Source organism: Lissotriton helveticus, chromosome 3_1 (genome assembly GCF_964261635.1).
Source record: "Lissotriton helveticus chromosome 3_1, aLisHel1.1, whole genome shotgun sequence".
Lineage (NCBI taxonomy): Eukaryota > Metazoa > Chordata > Amphibia > Caudata > Salamandridae > Lissotriton > Lissotriton helveticus.
In genome coordinates this window covers 991373087-991397099 of record NC_136061.1, presented here as the reverse complement: position 1 = coordinate 991397099, position 24013 = coordinate 991373087, and the positions used below count along the sequence as shown (strand labels likewise).

General features: G+C 43.8%; 1 protein-coding gene across 2 annotated transcripts in view; it reads left to right on the top strand.

Annotated features, from left to right (window-relative positions):
- Positions 1–24013, top strand: part of ITGA4 (integrin subunit alpha 4) — a 628337-nt gene that overhangs the window by 165116 nt on the left and 439208 nt on the right. For both annotated transcript variants that reach the window (XM_078681473.1, XM_078681474.1), the window contains one exon: positions 17685–17814. In XM_078681473.1, the coding sequence (XP_078537599.1) occupies positions 17685–17814 (130 nt within the window). The remainder of the gene's footprint in view (positions 1–17684; positions 17815–24013) is intronic.

The window sequence follows — 24013 nt, the reverse complement described above, 5'->3', positions numbered from 1 at the left end:
ACCCACCACACCCACCACATCCACCACATCCACCACCACCACATCCACCACCACCACACCCACATCCACCACATCCACCACCACACCCACCTCCTCCACCACCACCACCACGTCCTCCACCACCACGTCCTCCACCACCACGTCCTCCACCACCACGTCCACAACCACCACGTCCACCACCACCACCACGTCCACCACCACCACCACGTCCACCACCACCACCATGTCCTCCACCACCATGTCCACAACCACCATGTCCAGCACCAAGTCCACCACCACAATGTCCACCACCACCACCACCACGTCCACCACCACCACCACCAAAAGGCCACTACCACGTCCACCACCACCACCACGTCTACCTCCACCACCACCACATCCACTACCACCACCAAGTCCACCACCGCGTCCACCACCACCACACCTACCTCCACCACCACCACATCCACAATCACCACCTCCACCACCACCACATCCACCACCACTACATCCACCACCACCACCACATCCACGACCACCACCACATCCACCACCACCACCACATCCACCACCACAACATCCACTATCATGTCCAACACCACCTTGTCCACCACCACTACATCCACCACCTCCATGTCCACCACCACTATGTCCATCACCACTACGTCCATCAACACCACCACACCCACCTCCACCACCACCACGTCCACCACCACGTCCACCACCACCACACCCACCACGTCCACCACCACTACCACCACGTCCACCACCACGTCCACCACCACATCCACCACCACGTCCACCACCATCATGTCCACCACATCCACCACGTCCACCACCACCACGTCCATCACCACCACGTCCACCACCACCATGTCTACTACCACCATGTCCATCACCACCACACCCACCACCACCATGTCCACCACGTCCACCACCACGTCCACCACATCCACCACCACCACGTCGCCCACCACTACCATGTCGCCCACCACTACCTCCACCACCACCATGTCCACCACCACGGCCACCACCGCGTCCACCACAAGGCTACCTCACTCTATCTATCGCCCTCACTCTATCTGTCACCCACACTCTATCTATCTGTCGCCCTCACTCTATCTATCTATCTATCTATCTATCTATCTATCTATCTATCAATCTATCTATCTCAATCTATCCATCGCCCTCACTCTATCCATCTATCGCCCTCACTCTATCAATCTATCTATCTATAGGCCCTCTGTCTATCACCCTCACTCTATCTATCTATCGCCCTCAGTCTATATGTCTATCGCCCTTACTCTATCTGTCTATCGCCCTCACTCTATCTATCGCCCTCACTCTATCTATCGCCCTCACTCTATCTATTGCCCTCACTCTATCTATCGCCCTCACTCTATCTATCGCCCTCACTCTATCTATCGCCCTCACTCTATCTATCGCCCTCACTCTATCTATCGCCCTCACTCTATCTATCGCCCTCACTCTATCTATCGCCCTCACTCTATCTATCTATCGCCCTCACGCTATCTATCGCCCTCACGCTATCTATCGCCCTCACGCTATCTATCTGTCGCCCTCACTCTATCTATCTGTCGCCCTCACTCTATCTATCTGTCGCCCTCACTCTATCTATCTGTCGCCCTCACTCTATCTATCTGTCGCCCTCACTCTATCTATCTGTCGCCCTCACTCTATCTATCTGTCGCCCTCACTCTATCTATCTGTCGCCCTCACTCTATCTATCTGTCGCCCTCACTCTATCTATCTGTCGCCCTCACTCTATCAATCTATCTATCTCTCTATCGCCCCTCAATCTATCTATCGCCCTCTATCTACCTATCTATCTATCGCCCTCTATCTATCGCCCTCACTCTATCAATCTATCTCCTTCACTATATCTACCTATCTATCGCCCTCTATCTATCTATCTATTGCCCTCTATCTATCGCCCTCTATCTATCGCCCTCACTCTATCAATCTATCTCCTTCACTATATCTATCTGTCTATCGCCCTTACTCTATCTGTCTATCGCCCTCACTCTATCTATCTATCTATCTATCTATCTATCTATCTATCGCCCTCCCTCTATCGCCCTCCCTCCCTCTATCTATCGCCCTCCCTCTATCTATCGCCCTCCCTCTATCTATCGCCCTCCCTCTATCTATCGCCCTCACTCTATCGCACTCCCCATCTATCACCATCACTCTGTCTATCTATCGCCCTCACTCTATCTATCTATCTATCTATCGCAATCTATCGCCCTCACTCTATCCATCTATCGCCCTCCCTCTATCTATCTATCGATCGCCCTCCCTCTATCTATCTATCTATCTATCTATCTATCGCCCTCCCTCTATCTATCTATCTATCGCCCTCCCTCCCTCTATCGCCCTCCCTCCCTCTATCGCCCTCCCTCCATCTATCGCCCTCCCTCCATTTATCGCCCTCACTCTATCTATCTATCGCATCACCACAGCATCACTCGACACCACCACAGCATTACTCAGGGGCACCAAAACATCACTGTGCTACCACAGCATCACTGAACGCCACAGCATCAATCGTCGCCACCACAACATCACTCCGTGCCACCACTACATCAATCGATGCAACCATTCAACAACAACTGGTTCAAATATGTTCTCTCAATGTTTCAAGCTTTATTACAAATGTCACAAAAATATGTTATTATTTTACTTCTGTTCTTGGATTTTCGTCACAATAAAATACACTGAACATAATCTTCACAAAAGTTATTAACAAAGGTTTAAGCTATTGCCATTATAAATTACAGTAGCTTTTATTTAAGTATTAATTATCTTAAAAAAAGTAAAGCCATTGTTATTTGTAATATCAATACATCTAAGTCACGTAAATACAACACATTGCATTACAAATGCTATATGTGTCACATTTGTGAAAGTTAAAACTATTGGCATTGTAAATGACAGCTATTAATTTCACTATTTTCAAACCAACACATAAATACAAAATTTGTCATTAACAATACCAATAGCTCAAACTTTCCTACTGCGAGACCTATTGCATTGCAAATGCTTGTTTTGACTCCGAAGCAGTGAGCTGTCCTGCAAGGCCAAGCTTGCACAGCCATCCCTTCTCACGCTCCTCAGTCTTCTAAGTCTCAGGCTACAGCATATAGACTAATGCCCACTCTTATGGCAAGTCTAGACTCTCAGTATGGTTGCAAGCACGGGGGGCACCATTCAAACAGGATAATGTCTGTGTATTTGGCAGCAGACAGCGAGGTCAGCACTGCATCTGTGTCCTGGTGACACCTATAACCAGTGGTCGAAGTGGGGGGAGGATCTGTGGGGCACAACGTGCTCATACTTTTTCATTTTTTGTAAAAAGAGATCTGTCCTGGGACAGTTAATTCTGACAGTAGAAGTGCTTCAGCTGAAGGGTGATACCGAAGTGCAGACAGCTAAACAAGTCTTATTACCAGGGTGCCTGCTGTCTGAAAGAAATGTAAATGCATGCAACTGGTCAATCTACAAATGTAAAGGGTGCTTGGAAGCCGGTATTGGCTTTAACTGGTGAAATCACTTGAAGCTTCCTGATGAAACACATTTATTCTTTTTGAGGTGTATTGTGAGGGAGCTACCAGCTAATCTGTGAAGTGTGTGCTTTTAAAAGACAGTTCTAAAAAAATAGCTTCCTAGTGGCACTTATTTATTTATTTTTAGAGGTAGTGTAAGGGAGCTACCAGGTAAACTGTGAAGTGTGTACTTTTAAGACAGTTATAAAAAAAGGTGTACTACGTACAGTCTGAGTATCACTAAAATCTATATTTTGGAGCAAAAAAATTTACCTTACACCTTTTTGCGCATTTTTTAGCAGCATATCTTATACTGTGTGTAATGCAAGTTTAAAATAATGGCTTATATGTTCATAGTTTAAACCCCGATGCTACCTCGGACCACCTGCTCACTGCCTGGGACCAGCTCACCACACAATACCACAGCCATCACAAACTCTGTCCACTAAGGAGCACCTACGAACCTCTGTCCCCACAGCGTTTTCAATCTTGGGAGCAAAATGATCATCAGCAAGCTCACCAACATCTTTAACTCATCCACAGCAATGGCCACCTTCCCTGACGTATGGAAACACGCAATAGCCAAACCCCTTCTCAAGCCACCTTCCGCCAACCCCAGTGAACTCAAGGACTACAGTCTTACCTCGAGCAGCAGCCGGCATTGCTCGTGGGCGGGGGGGCAGACGCGAAGGGTCGCCGGGGAGGGATTCAAGGGGAGTGTCACGGGGGGATCGAGGGAAATTTTTTAAAAGTATTTAATTTGAACTTACCTTTACGCCAGGTCCGGCTCTTCAAGGCTCATGCTCTTCTGCCTCCGACAGGAACAGGCTCCGTCCCCTAAGCCAATCACAATGCTGCAAGCAGCATTGTGATTGGTTGGGACGGTGCCCAGCAAGGGGCTAATGGGGTGGGCATGTTCTCCATGCATGCTGCAATGCAGCCTGCTTGTAGAAGGGCAGAGTGTGCATGACTGGTTTGGGCAGCCTGAGAGAGCTGACCGAACAGTCTTTGCGCACTCATGAGTGGGCAAACCACTCCTCCCCTGCCCTGCTCCAAGAGCAGAGCAGTCTCACCCGCCCGCAATGTTCAAAGCAAACATAAAATGGTAATAACTAACCGTTATTACCATTTTATGTTTTCTAGTGAAGGAGTCACCCCTGCTTATCTCTCTGCTCAGAACCCAGAGAATCTGCCTACCACCTTTCACCTTGGAACCCAAGAACATCATCTGTAGTGTCCCTCATGGCTCCTCATGGCTTGTCCCTCAACCCTACGCTGCTCAACATCTACATGACCCTCTTGCCCAACATTAGCAGAACCTATGGGATGAACATCATATCCTACACAGACGACACCTAGCTCATCCTACACTCAAAGGTGCATGCCGAGCATGACCGACTGGATGAATAACAACTGCCTAAAACACAACATAGACAAAACAAAAGTGCTTCCCTTGGAATTACTCCTAGTGGCCTACAGAATTAAGACCAGCACCCACTCCGACAGACCATGCTTGCAACCTTGAAATCATTCCGGACAGCAAGCTCACCATGAAAAACCAGATCCAACAGTCTCTTCCGCCTGCTTTTCTCACCCTTCGAATGCTGCATCTTCAGGGAACTACAGGATAGGAGATAACAGTTAGTGGAGCTGACTCCCAGAACTCTAGGAGCAACAAAGATGAGCAGAGTGTACCATAACTGAAGTAAACTGAGGAGGTGGTTTGACTGGATTGAGGCGGGCCGGCTCAGTGGTGTAGAGAGCCAGCCCAGACCTGTGGGTTGTTCCTGGGCTGAGGCCTAGTGCTGCATGTGTCTAGAGCGACCAAGAGCACTGTTCTTGGAATGAGGCCTTAAACTGTGCAAATGGTTTGGCCCTATCAAGTGGTTCCTAGACGTGAGTGAGTTCATCCCCCCCAATAGTTTATCCAGACCAGAAAGCCGAAGACACTTGATGTCTGGACCGCATCCAGTGAACTACCGGTGAGCAAGATGTAGCTCACTAGACATTCACTGGGCTGCACAGAGATATAGCCTTAGTAAACGGGGCTACGCTGGGGACCTGCAAAAGGGATTGAGGCCCTCACAACACTTATTCTCATCTATTCTCACACAGTACACAAGTGGCACTCCACCAAGGTTCATTGCCGTTGATGGCAGCTGAACTTAAAGACCATTATGGCTTAAAGCCCCATCCAGTGAAAACAGCGGCAGGCTGTAACAAAGTGCATTTGGACCACTTGTTCTGGGGTTTAAGTCATTGCACTTAAACATTAACACAAGCTCACTATTTGTACACCCACCACAAGATGCATCTCAACCCACCCGCAAAGGGTAGAAAGAAGAACCAGGCCCTTTACTTCCCTCCCACTTTAAATATTGTACAGCACACCACTGATCAGAATGAGGACAGAACCAACCAAGGCTAGGGGAAATCCGCCTGACAGTAACTCCCAGTTGATAATTTTCTGACACGTATTCAGAATATGGGACAAGCTTTGGAATCTCTAGATCCTCTGGCAACACAGTGTTAGTCAGCATACCAACTAGAGACAGAGAAGCCAGTGGACTGTAACTCACAAACTACTTCAGTACTGAATGAGGATGGTGCAGTCCTGTGAGACTCGCAGAAGTACTTGTTGCTGGTAGGTTCCACACCTCCTTTCACTATGAATAGAATATATGCTAAGAATATACCTTTATGACTTTTATTAAAATTGAAGCCAAATTCTAGTGGGTATAATATGTGTAGCTGTGACTATCACAACAATCAGAATATTGGCAACAATAACAGCTAACAATCAGACTATTAGAAAGAACTGCAACATTATAATGGTATTTCAGAATTTCCCTACATTTGCGCTCCAACATCTCCCTTTCTTCCTCTCACTAAACTATTGTAGCATTAAAAGGAGCATGTACACGTTCCATAGGTTGTCTTGCTTTTCAGCTACACCTTAATGGAACACCAGAGATTCTGTTCCCTATAAAGACAAGCCAACAAGGCCTGTCTGTGGGCCCGACATCTCCCACTGTGGTCCCCAAAAATCCTAAGGCCAAAAGATTGAATTATTTTTACGAGAATTAGTGTGAAAAGTTTATTACCAAGGCACCTGCTTTTTCTCTTCTCGTTGGAGAGGGCTTAGAGACCCCAGATTCTCCATCTGTTTCTGGGCGCTCCTGGCCATAATTGTAAGGTTCCATAATTTGGCATTTTCCAAGCAGTGAGACAATGGGCCAAATCAAGTAAAAAAGTGGCACAGTGTCACTCTTTCCAGACTTGACTGAAGTAGTCTGAAAGCAGAGAAATACCTCTGATAGGGCATAGAGAAGGCTCACAGAAATTGGACTTAAAGCACATGCTACTTTTACTGGCTAAACTCTGTCATTGGTGAATGAAATGTATAGCACTTCCTTAAAGTAGAGGAATGGATGATATTTAATAATTTTGAAGTGACAAACACTTGCTTTTTGGTGGTGGGTAGTTGCAGGCTCATCATACTGTAGTTTGGTTCATGGTGCAGATCAAGAAGAGATTCTGGGCCACATGTGTGTACCTTTTCTAAGGTCACAAACAGCCAGATTCTCGACCTGAAAAAGGCTTTTCCTATGTACCAGACCCTATTTGCAATTCTGTATTGGGAAGGGGCGTGTTTAGGGCAGCCCTTCCTAATACCAAACCGCAGTGGTGTGTAAGAAAGTTTTGTGCCCAAAATGCGGTCGCAAAACATTCAACATTTTAACACCTACTTCAAGTGGTTGGTAACCCATTTGCAAATAGGAAGGGGTCCCGAAGGAGTCCCCAAGGAATGGTAGTACAAAAATTCTTTCAGAGCAGGCAGTGGTCCCACGTACCACTACCTGCTCTTAAAAAATTAAAAGAAAACTTTTCTTTTTTTTTGTAAGGAAAACGTCCTGCATTTTCAAAAAGAATATTGTTTTATTTAAAACCAATCATGGACATAGTGGTCTGCTGACCCCTGCAGGCCACCATCCCCGTGATTTTAGTGATTCCTAATGGGTCATAAATCGCGACCTACCTCTTTAATATTCATTTGGTAGCTCGATTTGTGACCCCCTTGGAATCACCAAATGAAACATCTGAAGTTTCATACATTAGGAATAGCGATTACCTAATTGCGATTCGCAGCAGAAAATTACAATTAGGTAATTGCTATTCCTAATATTATTACATGTGGCCCAATGTGCTAAAAATGTATGCCTTTGTGGAAAACATGGTGGTACCAACCATACTATAACTACAAGAAGCCGATTTAGAGGCTAAGTACCATTTCAAAGGACAGAGCAAAATAGTACCTATTCCCAGAAAAGGAAACCTATAGGTGGACTGCGCCTCCTATAAACATATTTCCCCATTAAATACGTTCCCCCAATTCTGACAGCAGTTAATGAACCTGAAAACCTGAAACATTTAGTGTTTCTGCCTGAGGGATTCACCAGCATGCACTTCTAGCTGTATAACTGTTAGAAACATGTCCATTCAGTCTCTGCGCCAATGTCTTCAGAGGCAAAAAAATCATTGGAGTCCCTGTAAAGTAATATTTTATTACCATATGTAAATGCACCCGCTCGCATGCAGCCAACCTCACGTTGTGCAGGGCCTTCAGCTGTGTGAGGTGGGGTTTGGAGGCCGGATCTGGCCTGTGGGCATCCCCGGCAGGCAGCCAACTCCCCATTATGGACAGCCTTTGACAACGCAGTGTTGGTTTGACTTTTGGGCCCTAGGGACCCCTTACACTGGGGCCAAAATATATATATTAAGGGGAGGGGGCATGCAGCCCTCCTCCTCAAGCCTTACTAGGCCCCCTGGAGCCCAAATCAGCAAAAAAAGGGAGGAGGCTGCGTGGCCCTCCTCTCCATCCTCAGGGCTGAATTCTAAGGGGAAGAGGGCGTGTAGCCTCTCTACACAAGCTTTATCAGCCCTTCAACATAAAAAGGGGAGGAGACTGAGTCCTGTAACCTTTGTTTGTTTCAGTAAATTCCTACGTTTCATAAAAAAATAAAATCCTACCTTTAACGTCCCTGTACCCTTTGGATTTTATGTGAATTTCTAACGTGTTTAAATTATTTTGTTTGCAACCTGTAACCTTTGAGAGTGTGTGTGAGTAAATCAATGGGTCTGTAAGTGGGTGTGTCGGTGTCTGAGTGGTCTGGGAGTGGCTGCATAAGTGTCTCACTGGGTGTGGGAGTCTGTGAGTGGGTTGGTGAATGGGTGCGTGGGTCTGTGAGCAGGTGCATGAGTATGTGAGTTAGTCTGTGAGAAGAGTGCATGAGTGTCTGAGTGGGTCTATAAGTGAGTGTGTAAGTCTCTGAGTGAGTCAGTGAGTGGGCGTGTGTCTCTGAGTGAGTCTTTCAGTGGGTGCATAAGTATCTGAGTTGGACTACAGGCCATGGTGTGATTGTATGACTGGCCCTGTGAGTGAGTGCATCAGTGTCTGAGTGGGTCTGTGAGTCAGTGTGTGAGTCTCTGAGTGGGTGTGTGACCGGGCGCATGAGTCTTTGACTGGGCCTATGACTGGATGCATCAGTGTCTCAGTGGGTCTGTGAAGGGGTGTCTCAGTCTCTAAAAGCATCTCTGAGTGGATGCATGAGTCTCTTAGTGAGTCTCTGAGTGGATGTATGAGAGTCTGAGTCGGTCTGTCAGTGACTGCGTCAGAATCTCAATGGGCCAGGAAGAGACACTGTGAGTGCCTGTATGGGTATCTCAATGAGTGTATGACAACATGACTGGGGCACTGAGCGAGTCCAAGAGTTATGTTATGTTATGTTATGTTAAATTAAATTTATTAAGCGCACGTACGCCCATAGGCTTCATGGCGCTGTGGAAAACTGGCACAACATAACATGTAACAGAAAAAAGAAAACGGGATTAACTAAGGGTAAGCTTGCTTGAAGAGCCAAGTTTTAAAAGCCTGTCTGAAGGCTAACAGATCTTCATGGAGCCTTAACGGCAATGGCAAAGAGTTCCACAGGGAGGGGGCCAAAAAATGGAAAGATCCACCTCCTTGGCGTTGTTTCCTGATTCGCGGCACCACTAACAGGTTCTTTTGACCTGAGCGGAGAGCGCGAGAGGGAGTGTAACTAACAAGCAGGCTGCTAATAAATCCGGGACCCTTACCTTGTAGAGCCCTGAAGATAATGCATCCTGCTTTAAAAGCTGCTCTCTGCGCTACTGGCAACCAGTGGAGACTGGCCAGTCCTGATCTAATGGACTGCCACTTAGGGATCTTGCAGATCAACCTGGCCGCTTGGTTTTGGACCAGTTGAAGTCTCTTGAGCTGCCCCGCTGGAAGACCCAAGTACAGACTGTTGGAATAGTCCAGACGGGACAACACAAGAGCGATAATGACCTGAATCAGAGCAGGGTGGGTTAAAAGGTGGGCGATCTTCTTAATCTTGCGAAGTTGAAAGAAACTTGCAGATACCACAGTCCCTACCTGATTTTTGAGCGATAGATCTTCATTAAAAGAAATTCCAAGGCTCTTAACTGTTTGGGACTTAGCCGGGGGGTCACCCATTTCTGGAGGCCAGAAATGTGGTCCCCAGTACAGTGCACTCTTCCCAGGCAAAATCAATTCAGTTTTGCCTGGGTTGAGTATGGGTATCTCAATGAGTGTATGACAACATGACTGGGGCACTGAGCGAGTCCAAGAGTGTCTTAGTATATCTGTGAGTGGGTATGTGAATTTCTGAGTGGGTCTCTAAGTGAATGTGTGGGTGTATCAGTGGCTCTCTGAATGGGTGTATGAGTCTTGAGTAGGCCTGTGAGTGGATCCATGAGTCTAATTGGGTCTGTGAGTAGAAGTATGAGTCTCTGAGTGAGTCTGTGACTGGATGCATGAAAGTCAGAGTGGATCTGTGGGTGGGTGTGTGAGCCTGAGTGAGTGTGTGTGTGCTTATGTTTTAGAGTGTGTCTATGAGTGGGTGTGTAAGTGTATGACTGGTCTGTGAGTAGGTGCATCAGTGTCTGAGTGGGTCTTTCAGTGGACACATCCATCTCTGAGTGGGTGTGTGAATGGGTGGTGTGAGGTTCTGAGTTGGGCCTGTGAGTGGGTGCATCAGTGTCTGAATGGGTCTGTGAATGGGTGTCTAAGCCCATGACAGGGTCTGTGAATTGGTGCGTAACTCTCTGTAGGTCTCTTAGTGGGTGTATTAGTGTCTTAGTGAGTCTGAGTGACTGCATTTATTTATTTAATTTATTTATTTAGTGTGTTTTATATAGCGCTCAGCTACTCCAACGGGGTGTCCCGGCGCTTCTTGCATATTTGCTGAATCTTACATATATGGGCTTAGCAGAAGAGGAATGTTTTTAGCGCTTTGCGGAATGGTAGCTCCTCCTGAATCATTCGAATAGAGATGGGGAGTTTGTTCCATTGGGAGGTTGCACATACCTGGAAGGTTTTTCCCCCAGATCGAACTTTTTTGAATCTAGGGGTAGACAACAGTCCTTTTGAGTTGGATCGGAGATGTCTGGTATTGCTGTAAGGGCGAAGGCTGGAAGAGAGATACGCAGAGCCCTTTCTTTTGGTTGCACGGTGAGCCAAGGTGAGGGCTTTAAAATCTACTCTTTTATGGACTGGCAACCAATGTAGCCTACGTCGATGAGGCGTGATGTGCTCCCGTAGAGAGAGGCCACAGACCAGCCGAACTGCAGCATTCTGGACTGTCTGAAGCCGATGACAGAGGCCAGAAGCAAGTCCAAGATACAGGCCATTGGCATAATCCAAATGGGATGTTATTAAGGCCTGGACAATGATTTTCCTGGTGTTACTAGGGAGAAAGTTGATAATTTTTTTTATCATCCTGATTTTAGAAAAGCAGGCAGCAGATACCGTCTGGACTTGGTTATGGAAGGAAAGGTTAGTGTCCCATCTAATCCCCAGGTTTTTTACTGTTTCCTTGGGGGAGGGGGCCGCACTTAGATCCAGTGGCCACCAGAGGTTCGAGTCCAGGGGGGAAGGTTGATGGAAAAAGAGAACCTCCGTTTTTCCTGCATTCAGCCGAAGGAAATTGTTATCTATCCAGCATGCGATGTTTCGAAGACAATCTTTCAGTGGGTCAAAAGTAGTCTGGGTGGGAGTGTCATAGGAAAACAAAAGCTGAATGTCATCAGCATACGAAGTTGCCTTAATTCCTGACTAAGCAATAAGCTCAGCCAGGGGGGAAAAATAAACATTAAACAAAAGGGGACTCCGTGAGGAGCCCTGAGGGACTCCCGACTTTAGCGGACGGCTATTGGAAGTGTAGGGGGAGGTAAACACCGCCTGTGTCCGGTTAGATAGAAAGGAAGATAGCCAGTCCGAGGCCTTACCTTGAATGCCTATAGATCGAAGGGGGTAAAGCAGGACAGGGTGAGAGACGGTGTTGAATGCTGCTGAAAGATCCAGCAGCACCAACACCGCTCTCGAACCCCCGTCCAGCTTCCATCGTACGGAATCCGCCATCTCTATTAAGGCAGACTCTGTACTACAGCCTGGTCTGAATCCATGTTGTGAATCATGGAAAAGGCCATTGGTTTCAATATAGCCTGCTAATTGTTGATGGACCAGCTTTTCGAGGACCTTGGCTGGGGCTGGCAACAGGGAAATGGGCCTGTAATTAGCTGGTTCATCTGGGTCTGCGTTGGTTTTTTTTTAGAATAGGAACCAGTTGGGCATGTTTCCAAGAGTCAGGAAATATGCCTGTCCTAAGTGAATCATTCCAGATGCCATTCAATAAGGGATTAAGGAGGGGGGCCAGTGGTTTATACTGTTTGGCCGGCCACGGGTCAAGTGGAGAACCGGACTTGCATTTTGAGAGTTCTGCCATAGAGCGATCTAGAGTGATTTCCTCAAATTCTGAGAGAACAGGGACAGATACTGGATAGTCTGTGGGTTTTCCTTCAGAATCTGGATTAATACAGCAGGGAAAGGTGTCATAGATGGTTGCGATTTTGTCCTCGAAGTAATCAGAGAGGCGGGTGCAGAGAGACTGGGACACCGGGGTTTGCCTTTTGAGGGCCAGAGGGTCAGAAAAAGTTCTAACTGTATTTGTATTTCTGTTTCCCATCTGGAGAGTACGAATGTCTCCATTGTCGTTCCAGAAGTTTGCAAGCAGATTTGCACTTGCGTAGATCGTCAGAATACCAGGGAGCGGAGGGGGCGTCTCGAAAGGTTTTATTAGGCCTCATAGGGGCTATAGAATCAATGGCAGAGAAAATCCAGTTGTTAAAATTAATCAGACGGGTGTCCAGGTCAGGTGCATCTTTGGGGGCGGCGGTAGGGAGATGTTTGACTAAACTATCTGGAGTGATCTTACTCCAGTTACGGCCAACCGTCTTGGCCGGTACCCTCAATCTGGCTAGGTGAGACAGGCAGATAGAGAATGGGATCAGAAAGTGATCAGACCAGATCACTGGGTAGGGCTCACTAACGGAAATATCTGCCAGGGTTGAGCAGATTAGGTCGAGTGTATGTCCAGCCTTATGGGTAGGGTGGAGAACCAGTTGGTTTAAGCCACCATCCATTAAGTTCGAGAGAAAATTAAGACTGGGAAGATCAGAAGTGGTCTCTGCATGGAGGTTAAAATCGCCAAGCAGGGTGAAGTTCGCATAGCGAGAAGTAGCCTGGAGCACAAAGTCTAGGAGAGCAGGAAGAAAAGATACCTTGGACTTAGGAGGACGATATACTAGAAGGCCTGAGCTTGTGATAATTGGTGCCAATTTAATACAGAATGGTAGAGCTTCTATAGATTCAATTTGGGCATAGGAAAAAGAAGAAATAGTCCATTGTGATCTATAGATTATGGCTACGCCTCCTCCAGGATTGTGACTTAACCTAGTAGCGCACAGAATGTTGTAGTTAGGGGGAATAGCCAGGCACAAGGCAGGATTGGATTCATCCCCCAATCAAGTTTCCGTCAGGAAAAGAAGGTCCCACTTGTCTGTCAAGGTCTTAGCTATATCGAGGGATTGTTTCACCAAGGAGCGGCAATTATTTAAGCCCGCCTTGAAAGTAACATTTTTTTTTAACTAAATTGGGCCGGAGTGATTCCTGTGAAAGTGAGCATAAAGTCACGGGATTACCTGGTTCGTGTTCAAAATTATAAGGCCTACAAGGGTAGGAGGAGATAATGAGGTCTGATGGTCTTGAGTGCAGGAAAGCGCAGAGTTTGGGTCTTAGCATAAGTAAAGTGTCCCTACCGTAACAAATTGATTGGGAGCCAGATCCTACCGGGTTTCTGGCCCCAGGTGCTTCCTTAGCACTGACGGGCGCAGATCGGCAGGACTCTGGCACGACTCCGGCACAGGTCCGGCACGTCCGCTGATCGCGTCCGCTGCACGGAGGCATGCCGATCTATTTTTATGCTCCTATCTCGACTGCCCGAATGTTTTCCTCCCAACCCAAGATGGCCGCTCAAAATCAATCCTCTCGACTGGCCGCCTCAGTACCTAAATCTTCTGAGGGCTGGACGAAAATGCGGGGGATGCGGGAGTGCAAGCTCCAATCCTGTGAGGGCTCAGAGGTGCAGGTGCACAAGACAATTTAAAATAGTAAGTAAGTTTTTTATTTTTTTTAATCGTGGCGAAACAGTAGTTAAACCGTTTTTAAGAAATCGTGGCACAGCAGGGAAGGGTACACCGAGAAAGGCAGTGTGAGTAAAAGAGCAGCCTCCCGGCTTCCGCCTCAGGAGGGGAGAAAAGCAAAATAGCATGACAATATGCATGAGAATATGAGTGGGTCTCTGAGTGAGTGCATGAGTGTCCGAGTGGATCTGTGGGTGGATGTGTCAGTCTCTGAGTGGGCCTGTGACTGGGTGTGTAAATCTGAGTGGGTCTGTCAGTGGAGGCATCTATGTCTGACTTGGTCTGTGAGTGTGTGCAATAAAATCAAAGTGGATCTGTGGGTGGGTGTGTGAGTCTTTGAGTGGATGCATAAGTTTCTGAGTGGGTATGTGAGTGGGTGTGTGAGTGTCTGATTGAGTGCATGAGAGACTGAGTCGGTCTGTGAGTGGGTTCATGAAATTCTGGGTGAATCTGTCAGTGGGCGCATCAGTCTCAGAATGGGTGGCTGAGTGGGTGTGTAAGTGCCTAAGTGAAAGTAAGGGTGGGTGTATAAACATATATATTGCTTTTCATTTCTTCAGTGATATTCACAAATTCGTCACAACATTACACTGGGGGCCATGCTGGCGGTCACGACTAATTTGTGAATATTGCGTGTGAAAAAAAGAAACTAGTTTAGGGATATATTGTACACATGCAGACTCCCTGAAACATCCTTATGTCACCCATGGGGTCACAACACATCCAATATGGCCCGTTATCTCAAGCCCTACTGTTTCATTTCAGCCTCGGGGACTGTCCCAATAACCAGAATGGCGGCCGCAAATCTGTGCTCAGGTTGTGACCAGCCAATCAAGGCATTCCTGTTGGCACGCACATCCGTGATTACACGCGAAATTGTCGCAATTTAGCCATGATTGCAGATATACTTATTTTTATCCCTTAAATTTCTCAACAACTACAGTACTGATTTTCTCCAGATAACAAAGCATGATCTGTGAACAAAAATCTATCTTCTTGCTAAATTTGGTGTAATTTCGTCCAGCAGTTCGGGCTGTAGTCATGTTTAAACTCCTATCAAACAAGTAATCAACGATTTGTAGACCACTGCTTATCACCTGTGAGGGTATCCAGGTGCTGGTCGGGGTGTGCTGCTGGGAGTTGTCATTTGAACATCCAGGTTTTTAGGCCATCTCTGAACTCCTTTAGGGCGGATGTAGTCCGAAGGTGGAGTAGAAGGCCATTCCAGGTCTTGGAGGCAAGGAATGGGAATTAACATGGAATTTGTACTTTTTCAACCCCCCTTTTCTCAGCCCCAGCTTGAATGTTCAGCCCAAACCTTTCCATGCACAACACTTACTATGACACTTTTTTGGGAAAATGTCATAAAGATTTGTCAAACGGGGCCAAAGATGTAGGCAAGTCAAAAAACCCTTTTCCCAGGAAATCATGGTCCTAACTATAACTACCTTCTGGCGACCTCCAGTAGGTAATATATATATTATATTGAGAGAATTGCTTGTGAGTAGGTTATGTCTATCACAGAGGTAAGTACTTGCAAATGCGATCAATGGGTAATTAACACACATGCATTTCTTATAAAGACCCCAGGCATCTCTCATTTTTGGCTTATTCTTCAAAGAGATCCACTTTGCCCAACGCAATTTATATTAGTATCTCCTTCACCTTTTCACAGAAAGTAGGGTGAGAATCTGAATCCCTATGAGCGTGTCGCCGTATATTTTGTGAATAATGTTTGTGCTTTTATTAAAGATCTGCTTATTGACATTTTATGAAAGCAAAGATGAATATGGTCATACAGGACTAATAGTTCTCAACTTACTTAAAACAGCAACCTACACTACAGCTACCCCAATGTCTTTTTCACATACCATCTAGTCAAATTAAATCCATTAGCTAGTTCTCTTAAAATAATAGGATCAAAGCCAGCTTTAAGATTTAATTGCTTCCTACCATTCCTCTGTTGTGATCCCTGCGTGTCGGTCTTAGGTTGCCAAAATGATCCCACCATGCACTCATATCTTGGAGAGTTACTTGGGGCAGCCTCTAAAATTATAGATGGCTTCTTTTACGAGGATGCTGAAGTCCATACCTCGCAAACATTGCTATTGGAGTAGCTTTGATGGAGCACCGACAGACTACCACAAGACCTATGCCAACGAAAATGCAGCACCCCTGTTTCCATCCTAATATTGCATGAAATTGAGGAGGGACACTTTTGGGTCTCTTTGTATAGGGATAGCAACCACTTATTCGTGTCGTAAATTCATGGGGCCAATAGGCTTGCATGACAAAGCTTTCCCAAACTGTGTGTAGAAATGTGCCCCGATGCACTCCTCACCTAAGAAAATTCAGATCAGGGCCCTCCCCATTCTCCACAGTCCTTCAGGCATATAGTATTCACTATGAAAGTATTTAAATTGGTCCACGGGTAGCCTGGTGGAATGTGTCCCCTGTTTGGCAGCAATGTTCGCCTCCAACCACTCTTCATCCTCTAGTCTGCCCAAGTCTCTCTTCCATTGTTCCTTAGGTGTTAAGAGAGGGTCTGGGGAATTGATAACTAACACTTTATAAAGCCTAGAGATACCCTTGGTTTCTAGTTTTTCAATTGTAAGTCTGGACTCCAATGGATTGAAGTCTGGGATCAGGTTTAGACTATTTTCATAGCCCTCTAATTCACATCTCAGCTGCAGATATTGAAAAGATCTGCAGTCGGTGTAACTCAAACTCCCCTGACATTTGTTCAAAGGATAGCATATAATTGGACACCCACACATCACCTATTTTAGATATTCCTATCTTTTCCCATGCACCAAAACGTTTCAGCCAGGATATCTCAATACCATCCTAATTCAGGTACCATGCCATAGAGGCGTCTCTCATTTCAGCTTTCTATGACAGCCAGTCCACCTCAATGCCTGCGCCAACACTCCAAGGGTTTGGCAGTTATCTGAGGTGCCATTGGAGCAGTCTCCTAACCGTACAATCAAGACAATAAGCCATGTTCATTGTGTAGCTATTTCCAATCTTATGGCAAGGTCATCTATGTCTCTGAAGAGCCAATCATTAATTGAAAGTTGTTGGGCAATCGAATAGTACAGTTTAATACCTACTATCCATAGTCCTGTGTTTTACTCTTAACTTGCTTACAGGGTTGTATACATTATATGCCTGGAGCACTGTAATTTGTGCTGGTGTGAATTTTTCCTTTAGGGAGGATTTCGTCCACTGTCCTCATTTGCTTCTAGATGTTTCTATAAGAAATAAATGGAGTTGACATTTATGACCATTTCCATTGTTAGTTTGTAATCTGGGTCATCTTTACTGGAACAGTATATTAGTGGCAGTCTTCAGTTATGGAAGAATGGCTATATAGGACCAATAATCTCTTGAAGAGAGTGGCTTGCTTATTTTCCCTTCGTTCATCTTGTGCAGCTTCTATAGGATGGAGAAACATTCTTGATCACCCTGCTGCTAATGTTTGTGTTGAATCAGTGTATGTGCGATAAATTGTGATAAATGCTTTTCTTATTTTCTGTCTTGTTGATTTTTTAGGATTTAATCGTAATGGGTGCACCAGGGTCGTATTTTTGGACTGGGTCTGTCTTTGTTTACAATACTACAGAGAACACTATCAAGTCATATGCAGACAGTGATAATACAGTGAAGTACGGAAGTTACCTAGGTAAGTTGTATTTTGACCTTGTACTTAGTCGTGTGTCGCTTCAAAGAAGATATGGCTGATTGGCTCAGAATTACTACCTTAAAGGGGTCTTTTATTGAATGGCACAGGAAGCACAGTTGTACACAGGTTAAGAAAGCAAGTAAAATTCTTTGTGCACACTGCAAGAAAAGATGGAAATGTGGTTTGGGTGTTTTCTCATAACATTGTTGTAAATAAAAGTGGACTGGTCCATATAGTTTGGTGATGTCACTGGAATGTTAGGATTGCTGTGAGGTGGAGTGTCAGTTACATCCTGGGCTGAGCAGCAGAGGGGCTGCTCCTGGTGGGCCCTTATTACATCTTTACTGGAAAACTTATCTAACATCCAAGAGTAATAAACTCATTCATCTATAACCTAACCAAGCCTACTCGAACTCCTCACCTACAACATAACATAAATTCACGACGAGTTGGATAAAAACCATGCATGAGGATTTACTTTAAGCTTCTTAAGGTACTTTTATACAAGCTTTTACTTCAAACAAACCTACCTAAGGATTTTACGCCCCCACCTCACCAGTGTCCAGATTCACTGGACAGCCCATTGACAGGGCGTATGTTTCCTGATATCTGTTCTTCTTGCCTGATTTCTGCTGCCTCCTGTCTGATCCCTGCTGCCTGATCCTCTCAGGGTGCATGTTTCTTGCTATGTGGTTTATGCTGCCTAAAGCCTGCTGCCATTCATACCCTGCTGCCACTTGTCAGGTGTATGCTTCGTTACTTACATCTACTACAACTCATGAGGGGAAACCTTTCACAGCAGGTGCAGCTGCATTTTTGGCATTTACAACCGCGATTTCAATGGGATGGGAGACTTATTTGTATGCTGTGTGATTTGTACCTCCCTTGTGCTGCACACAAATTTTTTCTTTAACTTTGTGCCGATTTTGACATGCACATCCGCCATGGATCTGGCATTCTGTTACATGAGGAAATTTTCACTTTTGCACTCTTCTCATGCATGTGGATTCAAATTCTGTCTTACTCGCATGTAATGGCAGAATTTGTGAGCTCATAACCACCGGGGAAACGGGCAGCATGCAGGACAGAAGGCAGTTGCCGAGATCACAACCAGACACAGCAGGAACTGGCACACTTGGGTTGGTGCGACCGATGTCATGGTCACTGGTGGGGCTCAGGGGTGCAAGTTTACTTAAAATACTGTAATAAAAGAATCATCGATATTCTTTTATATATTTGGTAAAGTAGTTTATTCCATTCATAAAACTCCACCCAGTTATGGAGCGTCCGATCAGCGGCAAGCCAACGGTTACAATGGCAAACCGTAGATCAAGCGTCCTTGCGCGGTTGACATTATATTCGTAAGTAAATATGTTTATGCACGAGCCGTAGCTCGTGTGGTTTGTGGTTGATATCTATTCACAGTATTGTCATACGCCGCGTGAATCATCACGCGGTGTATGACGCACATTTATACATTACATCACCTTCCTCCTTACAATAGCGAACAATGAATAATTAAGATAATATTTAGAATTTAACAAATTCATTGTATCTTTCCGGTGCTTTGATACGCCTGCCAAAAGAAGAAAAAGTTTGGTTAATGGTAGCATTCTGGGGATCTATACAATGTCTGATGGGAAGTTGTTCACAGGTTTGGTTTGGAGTAAGAGTATCTTTTGTTATATGTGGAACATTTATCCAAAAGCTCCAGTCTAGATTATCAGAATTATTTTTGTACACTTTACTTTTAATAATTTCAGCTTGGTGATCTGTCACTTTTACTAATTGTCGTTTATTCCACCAACCCCTTTTGTCAAGGAAAGCGGCCCCCTTGCTAACTTTCAATACTTGGACAGGTGTGAAAAATTTCAAACGACCTTTCGTTACTTTTCCAGGATTTTTAATTAACACCCGGTCACCTACTAGAATATTTACAAGATTACTATTTGAACTACTGTCAAAATGTAATTTCATTTGGTTTTGTTTTTCTTGAACAGCATTCTTAATTGAATGTAAATCAGGAGTTTTCCTTACAGTATCTTGTTGTAACCAAGATGGGAATAAAACGGAACGATTTTCTCTCCCTCTCAGAAGAGAAAAAGGGGATACACCTGTTACACAATGGGGGGACGTATTATAGTGCCAGACTTTTTGTGTAACAAACTCCCCCACTTTGTAACCACAAGACACTGCAGTCTGTATACCTTGTTTAATTACCTTATTCCCTCTTTCTACAAGTCCGTTTGAAGATGGGGAATATAAGGCTACTTTCAGTTGTTTGATATCCAATTCTTTCAAAAATTTGCACATTTTATCTGATACAAAGTGCGTTCCATTATCTGTAACTATAGATTTTGGAGGTCCTTCTAAATCAAAAACTTTCTTTAGGAAAGTTATAGTGGAATTTGAGTCTGGTGATTTAACAAAATCAAAATACATCCATTTTGAAAAATAATCGACTAAAAGGATTACATATTTATTTTCTTGTTGTAGAATGGAATATGGACCTGAAAAATCTACTCCAACTTTTTCCCAGGGTGAATTTGGAAACTCAGTGGGGTGTAAGGGAACTTTCAAAGTACGCCAATGTTTGTCTGATAATAAACACTCAGGGCAAGAATCAATTAAATTTTTGACCTGGGTATCCATTGATGGCCACCAATAGTTTTGTTTTATTCGCATGGATGTCTTAGTTATTCCTAAATGACCTTGATGAGCCATATTAATAATAGGTTCTCTCAGTTTAAAAGGGGGAACAAATTTCTCACCTCTTCGAACTATATCGTTTTCAACAAAGAGTTCTTCTGCAATTTGAGCGAAACTTCGTAGATCTCCGCTCAGACTTTTAGGTTCAGGCCAATGTTGTGTAGTAAATTCTATAACTTTCAACAACACATTGTCAGTTTTGGTGGCATTTTTCCAATCCTCTTCAGAAATAATGTCACTAATTTCATTTATAGCGTCCACTAAAGTAACACACTCTACATCTTCTACTAAAATGTCTTCTTCATCATCTTTGATCATAGCCATTCTGGATAGGCAATCAGCACGGAAATTCTTGCCTCCTACAATATGCTTAACTGTAAAACTAAATTCTTGTAATTTTGATACTAGTCTCATAAGCCGTGCTGACAAAGATGTAGAGTTAGACTTATTAAATATATAAATCAGGGGTTTGTGGTCTGTAACCAACTCGAATTTCCTCCCCCAAATATACATTTTGAATTTGTGAACGGCCTAGGCACAAGCTAGAGCTTCTCTTTCTATTGTACTGTATCTTTGTTCAAAATCTTTAAGAGCTCTAGAAGCGAATGCGACTGTTTGTTCTTGTCCGTTAACTTTCTGAGTGAGTACTGCCCCTAGTCCAGAAATACTTGCGTCTACTGTAATAATTGAGATGGCATCCTCTCTAAACGCATGTATGGCTTTTGCTGAAATAATCATTTTTTTAATTTCACAAAAGACCTTGTTTAATTCATCAGTCCAAATGAAATTGGACCCTTTTCTTAAAAGTTGTCTTAATGGTTCGACCAGTTGTGAATATGATTGTACAAACCTAGCGTAGTATTCTGCTAGTCCGAGGAAAGATCACAAAGCGTCTTTATCTGGAGGGGGTTTTGCATCTTCAATGGCTCTGATAACAGAAAATTTGGGAGTGATACATTTGTCTGAGACAGTATGGCCCAAGTAGTCAATTTTGTTTACTGCAAATTTGCATTTATCTTTATGAACTGTCATATTCCTAGACATTAAAATTGATAGGACTTTTCTGAGAATTTTATTATGTTCGTCTAAAGTTTCGGCAAAAATTAAAATATCGTCTAGATATGCTTGTACACCTGTAATCCCTTGTAGTAATTCATCCATCAGCTTCTGAAAAACACTACCTGCAGACGCTAAACCAAAAGGAAGGCGCAGGAATTTGAAAGCCCCAAAGGGGGTAATAAAAGATGTAAGTTCTTGGGACTCTTTAGACAACGAAACTTGGTGGTACGCTGACCTTAGATCTATCAGCGAAAACCATTTTGCTTGTCCAATGTTTGCCAGAAGTTCATGGATTCTTGGGAGTGGATGACAGTCAATGATAATGTTCTTATTTAATGAGCGTAAATCCGCACACAATCTAATTTTTCCTGTCTTTTTTCGAAGAACTACAATTGGTGCGACCCATTGAGAAGAATTGACAGGTGTAATGATGTTTTGTTTGCATAAATCATTTAACATTTCTTTTAATTCTGATCTTACACTCAATGGGACTGTTCTGACTTTGTGTGCTATAGGCTGAGCTCCCGGTATTAATCTTATTTTGTGCTCGAATCCTTTCACGCTCCCAACCATTTCATCAAAAACGGGTTTAAATTCTGATAAAATGTCATTTATATTTACATTAGTGTTCTCTATGATAGCAATAGGAAGACCATCAGTAGCAGTTTTGAATTTAGGTAAGTCTCCTACTTTGATGGGATTATCGTCACCAGGTACTAGATAAAGTCCCATCATGGCTAGATCTTTCCAACCCACAATGTTTTACCTTTTTCTGCAACATAAATTTTTGTAACTGTTTCTCTTCCAAGACACTGAACCAATTCTTCAAAATAACCTAACATGTTAATATCCTTCTCCCCAAAAGCTTTTGGGTTGACATCAGTTTTCATCAATTCAACTCTTTTGTCCCATTTTTCATAAAAGGTAGAGTCTCTGAGTATTGTATATGGCGAACCCGAATCTGCCATGACTTGTAAATGAACATTATCAATAATGGCGGAACATAAAGGACCCTTAATTGATTCTACATCGCCATTTGAATCCAAAGTTACTACAATGTTTTTAAAAGAATTTGAACAAGAATCTACATCAATGCAATTAACATTTGTGTGCTTCTTTGCAAATCTACAAACGCCTTGAAAATGGCCAATTTTCTTACAGATAGAACAACGTTTCTTGAGTGCTGGACAGTTTGTAGCATTTCCTAAGTGGTCTTTTGATCCGCATCTGTAACAGAAAATGTTCTTTTTCTTTTGAAAAGGTTTATAGTTGAATTGAGTTTTGTTTTTAGAGTTAATTGAACAAACAGCTCCTTCTTGGTCGGCATCAGAGCAATCTAAGGCATTAATTCCTTGTTTGGATGGTTCCATTACCACCTTACTAGTTAATGTGGAGCGTTCAATACTAAGAGCAAGGTCGATGACTTCATTCAACGATGGGTTTTTACATCCAAGGATCCTTTGTTTAATTTTCCTAGACACGCAATTGAATACAAATTGGTCTCTTATAAATTTATCTGGGGAAGGTTCAAAATTACATGTGATAGCAAGTACTCTGAGAGCAGCAATGTATTCTTCTACTTTCTCTTCCTCCTTTTGTTTCCTGGAATAAAAATTGTGTCTCTCAAGCATGATATTAGGTTCATCACAAAATTGTTTTTTTAGTCTAGCGATGGCTTCAGTATATATATTCCAAGGGTTATCTCCACTTTCGTTTTGAGAAATAGGAGGGGCTATAGGAACAATACTAGGTTTGAACTTGTATATCAATTTAAGGTTCTATTTTTGAATAATATATATATAAATATATATATAAGTATCGTACTTATAATCAGAGAATATAATTTGTATAATGTTAAGTATATATATATATATTTTTTATTACTCTAAACGTTTTAAAATAGAATAGTAATCACAATTTCCAATAAATTAACAATAGCAGGAGTATGCCTGTATAATACTTGAAATAGCGTGTATGTTGCTGAAATAATACGTGGTATCAGCGTGATGATCTGATGAAGCGTGCGTATCGCTGTAGTGACACGCAGTGATAGGAACACAAGTTTATTAAAGCGTGCGCATCGCTGAAGTTATACACAATTGTAAAATAGGTAAAATAGAGCGTGTGTATCGCTGGAGTAATGAGCAATAAATAATATGCTATTTGGAAAGAGCGTGCGTATCGCTGTAGCAATACGCGGGAATAATTCTTGAAAATGTCAATCTTATGCAAGATGCGCATTTGAGTCTTTTAAATTAATGCTGTGGAATAAGCTTGTGTATCGTTGAAAATATTTCTCCTATATATATATATTTGTTCAACAGTACCTTGTTTTAGGCTGGAGAAACGTCTACCTTTTCGTTTTTCTGAAAGTTAAACGTCGGAGATAAGGTGAGGTAAACGGAAATCCAATGGTAATGAGTGTTTCAAC